General features: G+C 38.2%; 1 protein-coding gene across 2 annotated transcripts in view; it reads left to right on the top strand.

Moving 5' to 3' along the window:
* Positions 1-19,392, top strand: part of dync1i2a (dynein, cytoplasmic 1, intermediate chain 2a) — a 50,240-nt gene extending 30,848 nt beyond the window's left edge. For both annotated transcript variants that reach the window (XM_079880279.1, XM_079880280.1), the window contains 7 exons: positions 4,010-4,156; positions 6,746-6,859; positions 7,312-7,445; positions 9,918-10,062; positions 10,149-10,289; positions 11,224-11,349; positions 18,156-19,392. In XM_079880279.1, the coding sequence (XP_079736405.1) occupies positions 4,010-4,156; positions 6,746-6,859; positions 7,312-7,445; positions 9,918-10,062; positions 10,149-10,289; positions 11,224-11,349; positions 18,156-18,269 (921 nt within the window). In that variant the 3' untranslated portion in view covers positions 18,270-19,392. The remainder of the gene's footprint in view (positions 1-4,009; positions 4,157-6,745; positions 6,860-7,311; positions 7,446-9,917; positions 10,063-10,148; positions 10,290-11,223; positions 11,350-18,155) is intronic.
* The last annotated feature ends 4,061 nt before the right edge of the window (positions 19,393-23,453 follow it).

Here is a 23,453-nt window from a genome sequence, read left to right as displayed (position 1 = left end):
TAAAACTTAATTATTAGAATTAAAGGTTACATGGATCAAAAGTAGGGCTGCACGATTAATCGCAATTAACATGAAATCACATTTAAACCGATTTGGCTTTTTGCAATGTTGAAATCGCAACGGCTACGATTATTTTTATTTTTTATATGCAGCTTGTCAGTGACGCACGGCTCTGTGATCCGTAGTAAGCGCTGCTCCATATGAAAGCACTGTGAGTTTGAGTCGCTTATAACATGCATTTGAAAAAACAACACACGCCAAACATGAGAAGCATTTATGAACCTCTTATCCAGCAAAAGACAACATTTAATAACATGATTTTTACTCCAAACTCACTTCATAACGACAGTTGAGCATCCTTCTGTGAGATGACGTGGCTTCTTACACAGAATAAGGCACACAACATAATATTTCATAGTATTCTATACAGTGAAAAAGGCTATGTCTATTAGCTTTGAAGTATAAATATACTTTATTATCATGAAAATACCCGAGAAGACTTGAAGAACTCAGATAAACCATATATTGTCGTAGTCGTGTCGTGTTTATTAGTCATGTTTAATCAATCAAAGCGTTTCAATCTTCTGTTTATTCAGCTACAGATAGTATGATGCCCATAAGGATTTCCTGGAATGACCTGTTATCTACTTCTGCGGGCATATATGGCGTGTCTGCGCGAGAGCGCCCTCTATCTTTCAGATGGAGCAGCATTTACTGCTGATCACAGAGCCGTGCTTCACCGAGAAGCTGCGCATAAAATAATCGCAGCCTTATCCAAGTTGCGTGCGGTTTAATTTTGATTAATTTTAATTTTGCAGTCCTCATCACAAGCAACAAAATCAATTTATTTGAAAATTTTGGCAGGGTAAGTAGAAAAACTGCTATATTTTTACTCTTTTACAGTGATTTCATAGACTTGTGTGACGTACAGACCCAAATTTAAACTGTTGTTCATTGACAAACTTGCCCTCTGCTGTAGACATTTAATTTAAATTCCACGTAATAAAATTTCCCTGTTCGGTTATACATGCACACAGGTGTTTGGCATCAACCTAGTGCAACATCTCAGGTCATGCTTAAAGGGATACTCCACTTTTTTCGGAAATATTCTCATTTTACAACTCCCCCAGAGTTAAACAGTTGAGTTTTACCGTTTTAGAATCCATTCAGCGAACTCCGGTTCTGACGGTACCACTTTTAGCATAGCTTAGCATAGATCATTGATTCTGATGAGTCCAGTAGCATTTCTTTCAAAATGAATAAAGAGTTTCAATATTTTTTCTATTTAAAACTTGACTCTTCTGTAGTTAAACCGTGTACTAAGATCGACGGAAAATGAAAAGTTGCGATTTTCTAAGCCTATATGGCTAGGAACTACTCTCATTCCGGCGTAATAATCAATGAACTGTGCGGCCGTACCATGGGTGCAACAGGCGTAATGATATGACGCAGCGCCTGAAAATAGTCCCCAGCTCGGTAACTTCTTCCAACGTGACCGGGACTAAGTTTGTCTAACCTATTAGAACTATTTTCAGGCGCTGCGTCATATCATTACACCTGTTGCACCCATGGTACGGCCGCACAGTTCATTGATTATTACGCCGGAATGAGAGTAGTTCCTAGCCATATAGGCTTAGAAAATCGCAACTTTTCATTTTCCGTCGATCTTAGTACACGGTTTAACTACAGAAGAGTCAAGTTTTAAATAGAAAAAATATTGAAACTCTTTATTCATTTTGAAAGAAATGCTACTGGACTCGTCAGAATCAATGATCTATGCTAAGCTATGCTAAAAGTGGTACCGTCAGAACCGGAGTTCGGCTGAATGGATTCTAAAACGGTAAAACTCAACTGTTTAAATCTGGGGGAGTTGTAAAATGAGCATATTTCCGAAAAAAGTGGAGTATCCCTTTAAATAGAACACAAGTGAGGCTGAGATTTGAGAAATGCAGTGAAAGGGAAGAGTTTCAGTGAATATTGAGTTAATTTCAGTTAATTGAGTTAAGTCTTCAGAAGACTTGAAATATTGTCTTATGGATTACTTTTATGTCCTTTTTGGAGCTTGACAGTTTTAGACACTGACTCATTGTATGTAAAAAAGCAGCACGCTAACATTCTGCGTAACGTCTCCTTTTGTATTCCATGAAAGAAAGAAAGTCATACAGGCTTTGAGCGACATGGGTGCGGGGGAATTTTCATTTATGATTGAACTATTATTTTAAACTCTCTGCATACACATGCGCATTCATGCACATACTCAGGTTCGTGGTGTTAGCCGAGGTTTATAAGCATACTTCTATAAGTAACACTTCTTATATTCAGTATTCTGCTTCCTGAATATTACTTAACCCTCTAAATACATTCAAAATCTGCATACGTCTTTTGCATTCCTCAGTTCTGACTTGGTAGATCTTAAGCTTATGAAACATTTATAACTTAAAGTCCCCCTGTAGCCAATCATTTTATCCCTTAAAACTCATCTTTGATCACCAAAATGACATATTTAAATGTTATTTTCTTTGTGCCTTAATATAGCTTGAATGTAACTCTACACCCTTGCCTCATTTAGTATATGTGGCTCTCTGAATATGCAAATAAGCCCCGCCTCCACTCACTCACACCAGCTCAGAGATCCACTCGTTGACGATCACACGTTGATCTGATTGGTTACAAGGTAGTTTGTGACGTCAGAAACACCAGCGATTTCAAACAGTGTTTTTGAGGCTGTCTTTGGTTCACTGCAGTTTTAAGGAGAAAATACTCAGCAATGCTGTCGACTTATGAATTTACACATGGTTTGTCTTAAAGCACATTAAAAACACCATATAGACATATAAACAACATTAAAAGCTGGATTTTCACCACAGGGGGACTTTAGGATTACAAAACATTTATAACTTAGTAATTTTCAACTAAAACCATAATGTATCTAATTAATAACTTCTTAGCAACGTGTGAATGTGTAAAGATTTAAACATTTGTAAAGTTGCTGTGTTAATAACCATGTTAGTACTACATTAAACCCCATTGACCACCATAAAAAATGTAGAAATTCTTTGAAATTTCAAATTATACATGAACTACTAGTGTGATGCACGAAAAAACTGACATTTTTACCAATATTTTATTTGAAAATATCATTATTTGAAATTTGTAAGAACTTATAACATGAGAATTACCAGTGTGAACTCTATTGAATTCAGTTGATTAAACACTCAGTAAAGTCATGAGACTCAAAGATTTTCTAATCATACTAGCCATTATGCTGCATTACAAGCAATACAGAAGCAGATTGTGGCATTTCTTGGAAGGTTTTATCTCTCCGGATGTGTATTTGTTGAGTGTTACTGTATGTTCAGTGTGTGTTTGGCCTGAGGTGATCCGTTGTGGATAGCCTGAGTAGAACCACATGTGCTGCCCGGATGAACGGATACACAGCTCGCTCGCTCTCTCACTCACTCACTCACACACACACACACACACACACACACACACACACACACACACACACACACACACACACACACACACACACACACACACACACACACGCAAAAAACACTCCACTAGGTTAGTTTGGACTTGTTACTTTTTCCATCTTCTTAGCTGAGCATGTTGGGGTTGGTAAACTGGAGAGTGTGATGAACATTGATCAACACATACATGAAGCACATCAAATATGGTAAACGAAGGCTCAAATCTGCTTGCTTGATGCCTGAGCACCAATGAATTTTGTTTTCACGTCACTCCAGTAAGTTTGAGCTTCACAATAAGGTTTAATCTCATGTGGCAAACAAGCACAGCTGAGCTGCCTTTGACTATATTTGATCAATATTTATATGAATTAAAGCCTAAATTAAATCTGTTCATCATATAAAGCAATAGTGTCTCTACAGAAGACCTGAATTAAACTGCTTGATTCATATGGATTACTTTTATGTCTATGAACTTTTTAAAAGTTTGTATCTCTCTCTCTCTCTCTCTCTCTCTCTCTCTCTCTCTCCTGTAGTCTGCGGTCATGTCTGCAGCGTTTGCAAAGTTTCATCCTAACCTGGTTGTCGGTGGCACTTATTCAGGACAGATCGTCCTGTGGGACAACAGAAGTAACAGGCGCACCCCTGTCCAGAGGACCCCTCTCTCTGCTGCGGCCCACACGGTACATGGCATCACACACACACCACGCAGAAAAGGAGGTGAAGCAGTAACTACAGTCAGAGAATCTTGAGATATTAATACTGTGATGTCCTAAAACAAAATACTGCTTATTTTTCACATTTGTTTTAATATTTTTGACACCCTAACCCAGAGATCCAAACTAACTGTTTTTAGCCAGTGAACACTGAGTTTAATTTGAGGTGTAGATAAAATTAACTTTAATTATTATCATTCATAATGTCTTAATATTAATTCAAAAGCAAAACGAGTGATAAAATTGATATTAGGGAGTGAAAATAGCCAATAAGCGTCCTCTGCAGCCACCTACTGGTTACAATGTAATTTGAACTTTTTTTTATTTTTAAATAAGTGTGAGTTTTCCTACATCTTGAAACTTTTAGTTTTTATAAATGGGGACAATCTTTGAAGGATGAACAAAAAATGTTTTGGTCATCACATTAAAAATAACATTTAAATATGATATTATAGTTTCGAAGTGCTGGAAAAAGATGTGTAGTACTCAGACTAGTACTAGTAGTAAACGTTTGACTATTTCTGTCACAATACAGTAGTTACGGTTAGTGTTACTACATTAAATCCATGGTGAATGTTGCTGATTTGTGGACTTAAAGCCTTCTATAACTTGTTCATTCTTGGCACAATGTTTCTCCTGGTTTTCACTTCAGCGCTGTTTGATCTGATATCTATGGTTTAGCACAAGTAAAGTCAAGTCAAGTCATCTTCATTTATATAGCGCTTTTAACAATGTAGATTGTCTCAAAGCAGTTTTACAGAGATAAATGTATAATTTAACGTAAGATTGTTTTGGCTTTATAGCGGTTCTTTAATAAAGTTATTTTCCATCTAAAGTTAGTTTTGATTGATTCGCTTCCGTCGCAACGATCATTAGTTATTAAATTAGGGGCCGCTGAGAAGACACCATTCCCTCTACACAGACTTTAAACGCGATCCTGTGAGAAACACTGATGGCGTTCACATGCGCATTAAGAACGGGTTCAATAGTTATGTGCGTTTGAATATATGTGTGCAGGTTTGTTATTCCCTACAAACCAAGCCTAAACAAATTACTGGTGTTTCCTTATAGTTTTGATTCAGAATTTTATTTTATCAATTCGGGGTAGATACGCAAATTGAGTTTTCCCAACGACGCTTTATCTGTAGAGTGGGAAAGGGATTCTCCATAGGGAGAGACTAGTTGGCACTTCAGCACTGCGTTGACATCGGGTCCAGGTGAAGGTCCTTCGTCAGATCTGGAAACGGCCTGGATCCGGCAGGCTGCGGGAAAACCTTGGGATAAACAAAGACACTAAAATTAGTGTAGATGCCATTCTTCTCATGATGTAACAAGTACATCAGGATTCATGGGGAGTGTTCCCGGTTCCAGCTGACCTAATCTATGCAGCCTAATATTGAATTATATAAGTCTATAATGTGTTATGTGTATGCTAGGTCAAAGAGATGTGTTTTTAGTCTAGATTTGAACTGACAGAGTGTGTCTGCTTCCCGGACAATGTTAGGAAGACTGTTCCAAAGTTTTGGTGCTAAATAGGAGAAGGATCTACCGCCTGCAGTCGATTTTGATATTCTAGGTATTATCAACTGGCCGGAATTTTGAGATCGCAATAGACGTGAAGGAGTATAATGCGTTAAGAGCTCGCTCAAGTACTGCGGAGCTAAACCATTTAGTGCTTTGTAAGTAATCAGCAATATTTTAAAATTGATGCGATGTTTAATAGGGAGCCAGTGCAGTTTTGACAGAACTGGGCTAATATGGTCATACTTCCTGGTTCTGGTAAGAACTCGAGCTGCTGCGTTTTGAACCAGCTGTAGTTTGTTTATTAAGCGTGCAGGACAACCACCCAGTAGAGCATTACAATAATCTAGCCTTGATGTCATGAAAGCATGAACTAATTGTTACGCATTTGTCAATGAGAGCATATGTCGTAATTTAGATATATTTTTAAGATGGAAAAATGCAGTTTTACAGATACTAGAAATGTGACTTTCAAATGAAAGATTGGTATCAAAGAGCACACCCAGGTTCCTAACCGACGACGAAGACTTAACAGAGCAGCCATCAAGTGTTAGACAGTATTCTAGGTTATTACGTGAGAAAGTTTTTTGTCCAATAATTAGAATCTCTGTTTTTTCAGAGTTAAGTAGTAGGAAATTACGAGTCATCCAATTTTTTATATCAGCTATGCATTCTGTTAATTTAGTGAATTGGTAAGTTTCGTTAGGTTTTGAAGAAATATAGAGCTGAGTATCGTCGGCATAACAGTGGAAGCTAATTCCATGTTTCCTAATGATATCTCCTAATGGTAGCATGTACAGAGTGAACAGCAGCGGTCCTAGTACTGAGCCTTGTGGTACACCATACTGAAGCACAAATGAGTAGTGCAGTTTCGTTCCGCTTTCATTTCGTTTGCCATTTGATGCTGGGCAACGTTGTGGTTGCTGACCTAAATCAAATTTTGGTCCCACTGACAGGAAAAATGGTCGCAAAATGCAACCATTTGGTCGCAGTCTGGAGGCCTGCCCTAACCTTAGTTTTCTGTCTCTCTTCCAGCACCCAGTGTACTGTGTTAATGTGGTTGGCACACAGAACGCTCATAACCTCATTAGCATCTCTACTGATGGAAAGATGTGCTCCTGGAGTCTGGACATGCTGTCTCAACCACAGGTACACACAATTCTCTCTGCTCTCACATTCTCGCTCTCTTCATGTTTTCAGAGTTTGAATATCATACTCAAAGAAGGCAACTTGCTTACTCAACCTGTAAAAATAGTGAATGTTGTGTACAAATCTTACCGACAAATGCCAAGGGAAGTGATTTGTTGGCTTCAGAAGCACTGACTCACAACCTCTTCCCTGCTGCTTTACACACTCACACACACACTCACACACACACACACAGAGAGAGCTGCGTTTGGAGTTAGTATACCATTAACTCATCCTTGAGTTTCCAAAAACATTTGCCAAACCACAGTGTCAGATGTTAATGATTGTTAAAACGCCGGCTGAATTTAAATTGAGCATTTCTACTCTGTGAGAGAGGCTGTGGTGTTATTGATGTGTGTGTGTGTGTGTGTGTGTGTGTGTGTGTGTGTGTGTGTGTGTGTGTGTGTCAACAGGACAGTATGGAGCTGGTGTTTAAGCAGTCTAAATCCGTTGCGGTCACCTCCATGTCCTTCCCTCTGGGTGACGTTAATAACTTTGTGGTGGGGAGTGAGGATGGATCAGTGTACACAGCCTGTCGCCATGGCAGGTAATACACACACTTACACACACTGTTCACTTCAGGAGTTCTCTGGATCTGTGCATGTAATCTGATTACGCAAATTAGTGGTCGGCTGATAGATCGGCCAATATTTGGCATTTTGTAAATATCGGCATTGGCCGATAAGTTTTTCTGTGTGGCCGATATATTGGACGCAGAACTTTTATTTTGACGAGACGCCAGACTTTTATTTTGACGGCGCTGAGAACGCCCTGGGATACTGCAGCTTCTGAGCACTTGGCGCTCCCGTTCTTCACAGGGGGGCAGGGTTTCATATTATTTTGAAGCTTCCCCGGGCGCCGCCATTGATTAGCGGACCATCACCTGCTGTTAGCATTCCATTGACTCCCATTCATTTTGGCGTCACCTTGACAGCGAATAACTTTACATCTGAGGCGTTTAAAGACTCCATTTGTCCATTATTTATTTCTAAAGAAACACAAAAATGTATAAAAGGCTCCATTACGTTGGAGCTTACGTTATGGCCCCGTAGAAGCAGTTTTTGTAAAAATAGGCTAACGATTGCGTCATAACCACGCGTCTCTCTGTCGCACAGTAGAGAGATTACCGTATGGACAGGAGGAGAAGCTCGCGGGCAATCGGGGGGACGTGGAGGCAAAATGACAAAATAATTAATCAGAATACTTAGCAAAAGGTTCTCCTGCTCCTAGCTCATGGACAGCTCCTACTCACACTCTCCGTCTCTGCAAGTTTCGGAAGGGAATGATTCAGATTTCTCTTGGCACAGCTACTGACGGGTTGCTCACGTCACATCTACGTCGTCAAGCTCAGTTGGAGTCTGCGCAGTCGCTCGACCCCCAGGAAGTGAGAGATTCTAATTGACTTTTCTCTGTTGAATCCAATGGGGTCGCTGTGTCCAGTTTATATACTGTCTATGGTTCTTCACTGTATTCTCCCATCCGTCTTCAGTCCGTGCGAATTGAATTTAGTAATGGGAAGTTCGGATCATTTTACTGATCTTTGAATCTCGTTTATCAAAATTAACTAATCTTTTTTCCAAGTCATTTAGTTCATTTCAGCAGAATATAATTAAAATGTTACATGTTAATAGCCAAATTCCCCAACACATCAACTTACTATGTGTGGATCACATTTAGAGTAAGAAAAAAATTGCAATGCACAGACAAGGCCAAATTATGAGAAACAGAAACGATTGATTAATTAATTGCTTAACTGGGTCTTCAGGCTATGCAGTCTGTTAGTTTACCTCACCTCCCGATCTGAGTCGTTCCATCATCCCGTGACATCCTCATAAACTGAGCTACGCAGTCGGTACTGTTGTACCGCATACAGAAATGATTAGTTCACCTCTCGAGTCTTCGGGTTCGAGTCGTTCGTTCTTTTGTCACATAACTGTATGTTGTTATTATATGTAGGTATATTTTCTTTATCGAAGTGATTTTTTGCCGTCATACAGATAAAGTTTAAAGTTCTACCAATTCTTTATTACCACATGCAATTTTATGGAAAATAACTATTATGACAAATTAAAAAAATATATATAAATTGTAAGAAATAAAAAAGATACAATTTGAGACCAGAAACAAGCCTTGTAACTGTAAGATATATATATATATATATACTGTATATATATACTGTATATATATATATATATATATATATATATATATATATATATATATATATATATATATATATATATATATTTATTTTTCATTAATTTTTTTTATTTAATTTAATCTATATTTACATTATTTGTGTAATTGTGGATTAGACATAGTTCAATGTATAATATGATTATATGAACATATTTTTGAAAGTGCAAATTTATGGAAAGGCATGTTTTAATGTTTCTTTAGTGGGCTGATCAACACGCTTGTTAAATTTCACAAATTTGTTGTAATTACTATATAGTAATTAATAAAATTATATATATAGTAATAATGACTTATTGAATAACAATTGTATATATTTAATTAATTGTAAGTAAATAGTAAATGAATGTTTATAATTAATTCATATTAATTTCTATTAATAATACATTTATAGTGTCTACTGTTGACTGTAGAGCTTTACTGAAGCAGAAATCATGTTATGATCGTTATCTGTTATCTCCCAAAACTTTATTGCTCTGAATGGAAGTTCCTGCACAATTTTTTTTTAAATTAGAAATATGAAAATCAACTGTTTATGAATGGGATATAGTAGATGTGTTTGTGTGTGCTGTACTGAGCTGAGAGAGCGAATGTTTCCTCTTCATTTGTGATGCTGTGATTATCTCATCCTCTACACACACTCTCAGCATCTCACTCGGCTGTTTACCTCTCACAGTAATGAGCTCACACACAGCTCACACACTCAGCGGTGTGTGTGTGTGTGTTAGTAAAGTGAAGTGTTACCTGACTGATGGAAACATGCTGAGATCATTAACCCTCTGTCATTCTGTGTGTGTGTGTGTGTGTGTGTGTGTGTGAGCAGTCGGGCAGGTATCAGTGAGATGTTTGAGGGACATCATGGTCCAATCACAGGCATTCACTGTCACACAGCGACTGGGCTGGTGGATTTCTCTCATCTCTTCCTGACCGCCTCTTTTGATTGGACCGTTAAACTCTGGAGCAGCAAGGTAACGGATCATTCATACACACTCATTACATTACACAGTCATTCATGAATCTCTCAGCTGACTGTGTGTTTCTGTCTCTGCTGTAGAATAACAAGCCTCTGTACTCGTTTGAGGATAACTCGGATTATGTTTATGATGTGATGTGGTCTCCGGTACACCCCGCCCTGTTCGCGTGTGTTGACGGACTCGGACGCATCGACCTGTGGAACCTCAACAACGACACTGAGGTTACAACAGCATACATGCCATGAAACATCACTGATACACACACTAGTAGCATATGCAGAATTAACTTTATTTTCACCACACAGGCTTCTACACCGAGAGACAAAATCTGATTTCTTTTAGTAGTGCTGGGAAATATAAACAAATATATCCAATACATTTTCAGTTGAATTTTTTTTTTAAAGTCCCCCTGTAGTCAATCATTTTATCCCTTAAATCTCATCTTTGATCACCAAAATTACATATTTAAGGTTTTTTCCTTGGAAAAAAAGTTATTCATGCCTTAAAATAGCTTGAATGTAACTCTACACCCTTGCCTCATTTAGTATACGTGGTTCAATGAATATGCAAATGAGCCCCGCCTCCACTCACTCACTCACTCAGCTCAGAGATCCACTCGTTGACGATCACACGTTGATCTGATTGGTTACAAGGTAGTTTGTGACGTCAGAAACACCAGCGATTTCAAAGCGTGTTTTTGAGACTGTCTTTGGTTCACTGCAGTTTTAAGGAGAAAATACTCAGCAATGCTGAAGACTTATGAATTTACACATGGTTTGTCTTAAAGCATATTAAAAACACCATATAGATATATAAACAATATTAAAAGCTTGATTTTCACCACAGGGGGGCTTTAAGTACTGTGGGTTTACCAACCAGTATATGAACATTGTACAGTTTGTTGTGATCAGCCTTGTCCTGTTTGTAGTTCAACATGCGTTTGACAGCAAGTTATTTTTCAAATATCAGCATGAAGTCCTTCTGTTACATGTTACATGACCCCTTTGATTAATAATGTGGATGGATCAGATACTGACTGAACAAATGGTATTATTGGTATTATTAGTCAAGCTCAATGTGTGTGTGCCTGTGTGTGTGTGTGTGCGCGTGTGTGTATGTATGTGTGCGCGTGTGTGTGTGTGTGTGTGTGTGCAGGTGCCCTCTGTCAGTGTGGCTGTGGAAGGGAGTCCTGCTCTGAACAGACTGCGCTGGTCTCAGTCGGGCAGAGAGATCGCCGTCGGGGACTCAGAGGGACAGATACACATCTACGACATCGGCGAGGTGAGAGAGTAGAGTTTACTGAACACACACATCACAGACTGACTTCACATCAACACCTTCAGCTCCGGGGCTGCTTTCTCACTCTCACTCTGTCACGAGACAGTCGTGTAAAAAGCCCATGCGGAGCCTCTAAAGATGACACACACCACAATTACACGTCTGTCAGAGAGGGGCCCTTCAGGGGCCACAGAGGGCCTCTGTCACTCACAAGAGGGGATGAAAGCAGATAGAGTAGAAGAATGAGATGGGGGATTGTTAGCCAGGGGTCAGTTCACTCTAAGAATAGCCTGATCGTCCACTGTTTACACCTCTTTACAAAACGCTCACATATTACACACTGTTTACACCCCTTTACAAAACGCTTGCATGTTACACACTGTTTACGCCTCTTTACAAAACGCTTGCACATTACACACTGTTTACGCCTCTTTACAAAACGCTTGCATGTTACACACTGTTTACGCCTCTTTACAAAACACTTGCATATTACACACTGTTTACACCTCTTCACAAAACGCTCACATATTACACACTGTTTACACCTCTTCACAAAACGCTCACATATTACACACTGTTTACACCCCTTTACAAAACGCTCACATATTACACACTGTTTACACCCCTTTACAAAACGCTTTCATATTACACACTGTTTACACCTCTTTACAAAACGCTCACATATTACACACTGTTTACACCTCTTTACAAAACGCTCACATATTACACACTGTTTACTAGGGCTGAACGATACATCGAATTTTCATCGTCATCGCGATATGAACTCACGCGATGAACACATCGCAACAGACAGCCTGACACGATGAATAATGCATGGTTCAGATTACAAGATTTTTGTGTCTGTTACGATAGTCACGGTGTCAGATTACACGATTATGACTCCTAAAATCTTGTGTCGTGGACAAGAAACATGTCAGACAACACGTTGCTTTCCGACCAGTCATCGCGTGCCGTCACACGCACACATTCACTCGCAAACCATTCGCACGCACACACACAATCACTGTCCCTCGCTCACTCACTCGCGCGCACACACACACTCGCTCACTGGCGCACACACACACTCACTGTTGCTCGCACTCTCGCTCACATACTCAACCCGTCGTGGAGGACCGTTAAAAAATTAAACATGCTAGTCTTTCTGTCGTGATGTCGTGAAGCATCGCAGACGCGACGTAGGTTGTCGCCCACATACGAGATGAAACGATCGAATCTTGCGTCCTGACGCCCGTTGTCGTTTACGAATCCCCACGACACCCTATGTCAAACGGATTGTGCCAAAACCGCGCTAAAATCGTGTAATCTGAACCAGGCTGGTAATAAATGTTTGACCTAACACGCAAATAACCTATTAAAGCACTAAGACATGGGAACAGTAGGCTATAGCTAACATTCACATTTGAATATTTATCGCAATTCATATCGTCATCGCAATATTAAACCATGTTATCGCACATCGCAGCTTTTCCTCATATCGTGCAGCCCTACTGTTTACACCCCTTTTACAAAACGCTCGCATATTACACACTGTTTACACCTCTTTACAAAACGCTTGCATATTACACACTGTTTACACCTCTTTACAAAACACTCATATATTACACAGTTTACACCTCTTTACAAAACACTCATATATTACACACTGTTTACACCTCTTTACAAAACGCTCACATATTACACACTGTTTACACCTCTTTACAAAACGCTCACATATTACACACTGTTTACACCTCTTTACAAAACGCTCACATATTACACACTGTTTACACCTCTTTACAAAACGCTCACATATTACACACTGTTTACACCCCTTTACAAAACGCTCACATATTACACACTGTTTACACCCCTTTACAAAACGCTTGCATATTACACACTGTTTACACCCCTTTACAAAACGCTCATATATTACACACTGTTTACACCCCTTTACAAAACGCTCACATATTACACACTGTTTACACCCCTTTACAAAACGCTCATATATTACACACTGTTTACACCTCTTTACAAAACGCTTGCATATTACACACTGTTTACACCCCTTTACAAAACGCTCATATATTACACACTGTTTACACCTCTTTACAAAACGCTTTCATATTACACACTGTTTACACCTCTTTACAAAACGCTTGCATATTACACACTGTTTACACCCCTTTACAAAACGCTTTCATATTACACACTGTTTACACCTCTTTACAAAACGCTTGCATATTACACACTGTTTACACCTCTTTACAAAACGCTCACATATTACACACTGTTTACACCTCTTTTACAAAACGCTTGCATATTACACACTGTTTACACCTCTTTACAAAATGCTTTCATATTACACACTGTTTACACCTCTTTACAAAACGCTTTCATATTACACACTGTTTACACCTCTTTACAAAACGCTTTCATATTACACACTGTTTACACCCCTTTACAAAACGCTTTCATATTACACACTGTTTACACCTCTTTACAAAACGCTTTCATATTACACACTGTTTACACCTCTTTACAAAACGCTTTCATATTACACACTGTTTACACCCCTTTACAAAACGCTTTCATATTACACACTGTTTACACCTCTTTACAAAACGCTCACATATTACACACTGTTTACACCTCTTTACAAAACGCTTGCATATTACACACTGTTTACACCTCTTTACAAAACGCTCACATATTACACACTGTTTACACCTCTTTACAAAACGCTTTCATATTACACACTGTTTACACCTCTTTACAAAACGCTTGCATATTACACACTGTTTACACCTCTTTACAAAACGCTCACATATTACACACTGTTTACACCTCTTTACAAAACGCTTGCATATTACACACTGTTTACACCTCTTTACAAAACGCTTGCATATTACACACTGTTTACACCTCTTTACAAAACGCTTGCATATTACACACTGTTTACACCTCTTTACAAAACGCTTTCATATTACACACTGTTTACACCTCTTTACAAAACGCTTGCATATTACACACTGTTTACACCTCTTTACAAAACGCTCACATATTACACACTGTTTACACCTCTTTACAAAACGCTTTCATATTACACACTGTTTACACCTCTTTACAAAACGCTTGCATATTACACACTGTTTACACCTCTTTACAAAACGCTCACATATTACACACTGTTTACACCTCTTTACAAAACGCTTGCATATTACACACTGTTTACACCTCTTTACAAAACGCTTGCATATTACACACTGTTTACACCTCTTTACAAAACGCTTGCATATTACACACTGTTTACACCTCTTTACAAAACGCTTGCATATTACACACTGTTTACACCTCTTTACAAAACGCTCACATATTACACACTGTTTACACCTCTTTACAAAACGCTTTCATATTACACACTGTTTACACCTCTTTACAAAACGCTTGCATATTACACACTGTTTACACCTCTTTACAAAACGCTCACATATTACACACTGTTTACACCTCTTTACAAAACGCTTGCATATTACACACTGTTTACACCTCTTTACAAAACGCTTGCATATTACACACTGTTTACACCTCTTTACAAAACGCTCACATATTACACACTGTTTACACCTCTTTACAAAACGCTTTCATATTACACACTGTTTACACCTCTTTACAAAACGCTTGCATATTACACACTGTTTACACCTCTTTACAAAACGCTTGCATATTACACACTGTTTACACCTCTTTACAAAACGCTTGCATATTACACACTGTTTACACCTCTTTACAAAACGCTTGCATATTACACACTGTTTACACCTCTTTACAAAACGCTCACATATTACACACTGTTTACACCTCTTTACAAAACGCTTGCATATTACACACTGTTTACACCTCTTTACAAAACGCTTTCATATTACACACTGTTTACACCTCTTTACAAAACGCTTGCATATTACACACTGTTTACACCTCTTTACAAAACGCTCACATATTACACACTGTTTACACCTCTTTACAAAACGCTTGCATATTACACACTGTTTACACCTCTTTACAAAACGCTTGCATATTACACACTGTTTACACCTCTTTACAAAACGCTTGCATATTACACACTGTTTACACCTCTTTACAAAACGCTTGCATATTACACACTGTTTACACCTCTTTACAAAACGCTCACATATTACACACTGTTTACACCTCTTTACAAAACGCTTGCATATTACACACTGTTTACACCTCTTTACAAAACGCTTGCATATTACACACTGTTTACACCTCTTTACAAAACGCTCACATATTACACACTGTTTACACCTCTTTACAAAACGCTTGCATATTACACACTGTTTACACCCCTTTACAAAACGCTCATATATTACACACTGTTTACACCTCTTTACAAAACGCTTTCATATTACACACTGTTTACACCCCTTTACAAAACGCTTTCATATTACACACTGTTTACACCTCTTTACAAAACGCTTGCATATTACACACTGTTTACACCCCTTTACAAAACGCTCACATATTACACACTGTTTACACCTCTTTTACAAAACGCTTGCATATTACACACTGTTTACACCCCTTTACAAAACGCTCATATATTACACACTGTTTACACCTCTTTACAAAACGCTTTCATATTACACACTGTTTACACCTCTTTACAAAACGCTTGCATATTACACACTGTTTACACCCCTTTTACAAAACGCTCACATATTACACACTGTTTACACCTCTTTACAAAACGCTCACATATTACACACTGTTTACACCTCTTTACAAAACGCTCACATATTACACACTGTTTACACCCCTTTACAAAACGCTCATATATTACACACTGTTTACACCTCTTTACAAAACGCTTGCATATTACACACTGTTTACACCCCTTTACAAAACGCTTTCATATTACACACTGTTTACACCTCTTTACAAAACGCTCACATATTACACACTGTTTACACCCCTTTACAAAACGCTCACATATTACACACTGTTTACACCTCTTTACAAAACGCTTTCATATTACACACTGTTTACACCTCTTTACAAAACGCTCACATATTACACACTGTTTACACCTCTTTACAAAACGCTTTCATATTACACACTGTTTACACCTCTTTACAAAACGCTCACATATTACACACTGTTTACACCTCTTTACAAAACGCTTTCATATTACACACTGTTTACACCCCTTTACAAAACGCTCGCATATTACACACTGTTTACACCTCTTTACAAAACGCTCGCATATTACACACTGTTTACACCCCTTTACAAAACGCTCGCATATTACACACTGTTTACACCTCTTTACAAAACGCTCACATATTACACACTGTTTACACCTCTTTACAAAACGCTTGCATATTACACACTGTTTACACCTCTTTACAAAACGCTCACATATTACACACTGTTTACACCCCTTTTACAAAACGCTCACATATTACACACTGTTTACACCCCTTTTACAAAACGCTCACATATTACACACTGTTTACACCCCTTTACAAAACGCTCACATATTACACACTGTTTACACCCCTTTTACAAAACGCTCACATATTACACACTGTTTACACCCCTTTACAAAACGCTCACATATTACACACTGTTTACACCTCTTTACAAAACGCTTGCATATTACACTGTTTATGCCTCTTTACAAAACACTCATATATTACACACTGTTTACACCCCTTTACAAAACGCTTGCATATTACACACTGTTTACACCCCTTTACAAAATGCTTGCATATTACACACTGTTTATGCCTCTTTACAAAACGCTTTCATATTACACACTGTTTACACCCCTTTACAAAACGCTCACATATTACACACTGTTTACACCCCTTTTACAAAACGCTCACATATTACACACTGTTTACACCTCTTTACAAAACACTCACATATTACACACTGTTTACACCTCTTTACAAAACGCTTTCATATTACACACTGTTTACACCCCTTTACAAAACGCTCACATATTACACACTGTTTACACCCCTTTTACAAAACGCTCACATATTACACACTGTTTACACCTTTACAAAATGCTTGCATATTACACAGTTTACACCTCACATATTACACACTGTTTATGCCTCTTTACAAAACACTCATATATTACACACTGTTTACACCCCTTTTACAAAACGCTCACATATTACACACTGTTTACACCCCTTTACAAAACGCTCACATATTACACACTGTTTACACCCCTTTTACAAAACGCTCACATATTACACACTGTTTACACCTCTTTACAAAACGCTTGCATATTACACACTGTTTACACCTTTACAAAATGCTAGCATATTACATAGTTTACACCTCACATATTACACACTGTTTACACCCCTTTACAAGATGCTCACATATTACACACTGTTTACGCCTCTTTACAAAACACTTGCATATTACACACTGTTTACACGTTCGCATATTACACACTGTTTACGCCTCTTTACAAAACGCTCACATATTACACACTGTTTACACCCCTTTACAAGATGCTCACATATTACACACTGTTTACGCCTCTTTACAAAACACTTGCATATTACACACTGTTTACACGTTCGCATATTACACACTGTTTACACCTCTTTACAAAACGCTCACATATTACACACTGTTTACACGTTCGCATATTACACACTGTTTACACCCCTTTACAAAAGGCTTGCATATTACACACTGTTTACGCCTCTTTACAAAACACTCACAGATTACACACTCTGTTTTTCCCCTTCTCTCCATAGCAAATCGCAGTCCCGCGGAGCGACGAATGGACCCGGTTTGTGCGAACGCTGGCGGAGATCAACGAGAACCGCGACGATGCGGAGGAGCTGGCCGCCCAACGCCTTTCCGCTTGATCGTCATGGAAACCAGCAAAGCTGTAATCATCTCTCTCTTTGGAAATGAAATGATTTCTGTCTGCAAACCTTTGATTCTGCCTTTTGTTTGGAATGAAAATAAGTAACGTTGACCGTAGGTGCGATTCATAGTGCGAGAGCAGAAGGTCTCCCTGTCGCCCCACAACCAGAAGCCTTAACATTTGCATGCAAAAACAAAAACCATAATGAATGTTTCTGTTTTTCTATCCAGGTATCGCTGAGCGTGCTAAACTCTCAGCTCATTATGCACAGCCAAATATAAACCATTTACACAGATGAATCTCATTAAACCGGTGTCTGGCTCATAGTTCATCCCCAAAATTAAAAAAAGAAAAATGAAAGAAAATTCTCTTTTTTTTCATGATAGTTAAACACATTTTTCCCTCCAAGTTTCAGTTTAAGGCAAAACAAAATCTTTAATTGTTAGATTTACTGCCTTAAATTTACACAGATTTGAGCAAAACTAATTTTGTATTTCAGGGTTTTTTTTTTATTGTAATACAGTAAGAATTGTTAATTGTCATAAAGTAGAAAATGTCCTAAAAATATCCTTCGTTCCCTTTAAAATGTATTTGTTTTCTTTTGATTTTGGGGTTTAAATATCTTTGAGAGGTTTTGTAAGATTCACCCTAACATCAAACTGTTGTCAATACTAGTAAACCGTTGTATTCTATCAAACTCGATCACAGACCTAGAGAAATCTCGAGATCTACCTCTTGTAGATGGTTTCAGTGGGACACATTCAGCATCACGACACGCGTGGAGATTTCTGCTGTCTAGCTCTGGACCAAATGCTGGAGTAATTTGTGACTTTCAACTCTTTGCTCTTTTTTTTTTTTCTCTTGTTTCTTTTTTTCTCTCCTGTTAATGATTGATCTTGTTCCTCTCCACCTTAGCAGAGGCACAATCACGTATTTATTATACATATCAATATACTGGGTTGATTTTCAGACTGTCTGAATTGCTCTTTTCGAGATCAAGGTCTTCCTTTTCCAGTGTCCCTCTCCTGTTTGAAACGCTAACATTATCTTTTGCAGAACCTCTTTGAATGTCTTTGTATATCTCAATACTTTTTCTAAACCAAAACTTTGGTAAATGTCTTCTGATTTACCTCAATCAGTTTGAAGTCATCAGTCTTTCCTGTAGTATTCATGAGCAGAAAGTAGGTTTATGAGGATTTCAAAACCTTGTTTCCAACAGTGTTCCTCATGTTTAAATGAATGTCCAATCATTTCTGCATTTGAAAATAACTATTGTGATTTATTTCAATAAATGACAATACAATAATAAAATGCATTTAAACAAATACATTAAGTCTGTCTTTTTTTTTATTTTTTTTTATTATTTCATTTTTTAAATTTTTTTAATGTTTATTCCCTGTTAGATCCCATAACGGTATATACATACTATGATTCCACAGTCAGGCATAATTGTACTTTGGTCATTATTTAAACTTTTGTCTCAAAAGGTCTGATTGGAAAAAAAAAGAAAAAAAATTTCAACATTGATAATAGAAGAAAATATCTATCGATAATAGAAAAGAAAAAAAGAAGAGGGCCGCACACAGGAGTTGCCCTCACAATTTAAAAGATCTGGAATGTTTTTGCAAAGAAGAGTTGGGAAATATTCCCAAGACAAGATGTGCCAATCTATCTAAACAGGCTGAGTACTTTAATAATCAAAGGGCTAGTTCAGGGGTGTGAACACTTATGCAGTTACATATAGCAGAATAAGTGATATATGAAGAGTTCAGATGCAAAAGCCTCTAAGTGCCATCTGAAATTTTCTTCTAGAATGATCATTTTTATCAAGCTCGTTTAATTAAGTTCAGTAGTTTCACTTAAATGACAATTAATAGGTCATTTTCATTGCTATTTAAGTGAAATTACTGAACTTAAATATATGAGCTTGTTAAAAATGATCATTCAAGAGGAAAATTTCAGAAGGCACTTAGAGGCTTTTGCATCTGAACTCTTCATATACAACCCCAAATCAAGAAAAGTAGGGACATTCTGTAAAATGCAATACAATCAAGAATCTATAATTTGTTCATTCTCTTTCAAATTTATTTAACTGACAAAATTACAAAGAAAAGATTTCCAATCTTTTCACTGAACAACTTAATGGTATTTTGTAAATAGCTTCAACACACTCCAAAAAACGTTGGAACAGAGTCCAAAAAAAAAAAAAAAGTGAAAAGCTCATAGAATATCCAAATTAAACTCTTTTGAAACAGCCCACAATTAGCAGGTGAATTAGTAATAGGTGAGGGAATCGTGATTTAGTGTAAAAAGAGCATCTCAGTCTTTGCAAGCAAAGATGGTCATGGCTCACCACTTTGTGCCAACCCAGACAGCAACATAGTGTTGGCCCAGATCCGGCCCACATCTGGGACCTGTTGAATCCACATGTGCCAGATGTAGCCCAGATCTGGGCTGACACTATGTTGCTGTCTGGGAAATATCATGAGAATTGTCAAAATCACATTTCTTAATTCAAGACTGCAACGAATTTATGTCTTTCACCATCTACCATACATAATATTGTAAAAAGATTCAGGGAATCCAGAGAAATCTCAGTCCGTGTAGGGCAATGAACGAAACCTCAGTTGAATGTGCATGACCTTTGACCCCTCAGATGGCATTGCATGAGAAACCGTCATGCTACTCTGTTAAATAAATGTAGCCACATTTACTCTGGAGAACTCTGGAAAACCGTTGTCACTTAGTACAGTCTGTCGCTGCATCAAGAAATGCAACTTGAATCTCTTGTTATGCAAGGAGAAAGCTGTACATCAGTTCTATGAGGAGATGCCGGAGAGTTCTCTGGGCCCGAGCTCATCTCTGATCATCCAAAACACAGTGGAAATGTGAGTTCATGTGCTGAGTTCATATTTCAGCTTGTTTTGGGAAAAAACAGACATCAAGTTCTCAATCCCACAGACGAAAGGGACCATACAGATTTTCATCAGTGAGAGCTGCAAAGCAAACATCTGTCATGTATGGAGGAACATCTGTCATGTATAGAGGAACATCAGTGCAAAGGTATGGATGACTTGCATGTGTGTGAAGGTAGCATTGACGTAGGTGCATATATTTGGATTGTACAGAGACATAAACTGCCATCAAGACGACATCTTTCCTGGGAAGCAAGACAATGCCAGGCCTCATTCTGCACATGCTATAAGAGTGATTTTGAAGTCACTCTGCACAGTAGAAGGGTTGTGCTTTACTGTCTGCCTGCAGTCCAGATCTGTCTCTTCCTGAAAACGTATGATGACCCATCATGAAAAGGAGAATCAGACAACGATGACCACAGACTGTTGAGCTGTCTTATATCAGGCGAGATTGGGTACAAATTCCACTTACAAAACTGCAACAAGTAGTATCCTCAATTCCCAAACATTTCAAAACTGTAATGAAAAGGAAAGGTGATGTGACACAGTGGTAAACAATGACTCAAAATACAATTAAGTTGTTCAATGAAAACATTGGAAATCTTTTCTAAGTACTTTTGTCAGTTAAATAAAGTTGAAAGGATGATCAACTCACAGATTCTTGATTTTATTGCATTTTACAAAATGTCCCAACTTTTCTTAATATGGGGTTGTATATACAATTATACACTCACCTAAAGGATTATTAGGAACACCATACTAATACTGTGTTTGACCCCCTTTCGCCTTCAGAACTGCCTTAATTCTACGTGGCATTGATTCAACAAGGAGCTGAAAGCATTCTTTAGAAATGTTGGCCCATATTGATAGGATAGCATCTTGCAGTTGATGGAGATTTGTGGGATGCACATCCAGGGCACGAAGCTCCCGTTCCACCACATCCCAAAGATGCTCTATTGGGTTGAGATCTGGTGACTGTGGGGGCCATTTTAGTACAGTGAACTCATTGTCATGTTCAAGAAACCAATTTGAAATGATTCGAGCTTTGTGACATGGTGCATTATCCTGCTGGAAGTAGCCATCAGAGGATAAAGGGATAAAGGGATGGACATGGTCAGAAACAATGCTCAGGTAGGCCGTGGCATTTAAACGATGCCCAATTGGCACTAAGGGGCCTAAAGTGTGCCAAGAAAACATCCCCCACACCATTACACCACCACCACCAGCCTGCACAGTGGTAACAAGGCATGATGGATCCATGTTCTCATTCTGCTTACGCCAAATTCTGACTCTACCATCTGAATGTCTCAACAGAAATCGAGACTCATCAGACCAGGCAACATTTTTCCAGTCTTCAACTGTCCAATTTTGGTGAGCTCGTGCAAATTGTAGCCTCTTTTTTCTATTTGTAGTGGAGATGAGTGGTACCCGGTGGGGTCTTCTGCTGTTGTAGCCCATCCGCCTCAAGGTTGTGCGTGTTGTGGCTTCACAAATGCTTTGCTGCATACCTCGGTTGTAACGAGTGGTTATTTCAGTCAAAGTTGCTCTTCTATCAGCTTGAATCAGTCGGCCCATTCTCCTCTGACCTCTAGCATCAACAAGGCATTTTCGCCCACAGGACTGCCGCATACTGGATGTTTTTCCCTTTTCACACCATTCTTTGTAAACCCTAGAAATGGTTGTGCGTGAAAATCTCAGTAACTGAGCAGATTGTGAAATACTCAGACCGGCCCGTCTGACACCAACAACCATGCCACGCTCAAAATTGCTTAAATCACCTTTCTTTCCCATTCTGACATTCAGTTTGGAGTTCAGGAGATTGTCTTGACCAGGACCACACCCCTAAATGCGTTGAAGCAACTGCCATGTGATTGGTTGATTAGATAATTGCATTAATGAGAAATTGAACAGGTGTTCCTAATAATCCTTTAGGTGAGTGTATGTCACTTAGATTTTCAGTGGCATTGCATAGGTTCTCATTTTTACATTAAACATGCAAAAGTTCTGATATGTGACCCTGGATCACAAAACCAGTCACAAGTCGCACGGGTATATTTGTGGCAATAGCCAACAATACATTGTATGGGTCAAAATTATCGCTTTTTCTTTTATGCCAAAAATCATGAGGATATTAAGTAAAGATCATGTTCCAAGAAGATATTTAGTAAATTTCCAACTGTAAATATATAAAACATTTATTTTTGTGAGTGAATGCAGCACAATCGCGAATCATAAATGCACAACTTTAAAGGCGATTTTCTCAATGT

The sequence above is a fragment of the Squalius cephalus genome (genome assembly GCF_949319135.1).
Source record: "Squalius cephalus genome assembly, chromosome: 9".
NCBI lineage: Eukaryota > Metazoa > Chordata > Actinopteri > Cypriniformes > Leuciscidae > Squalius > Squalius cephalus.
This window is presented reverse-complemented; position numbering and strand designations above follow the sequence as displayed.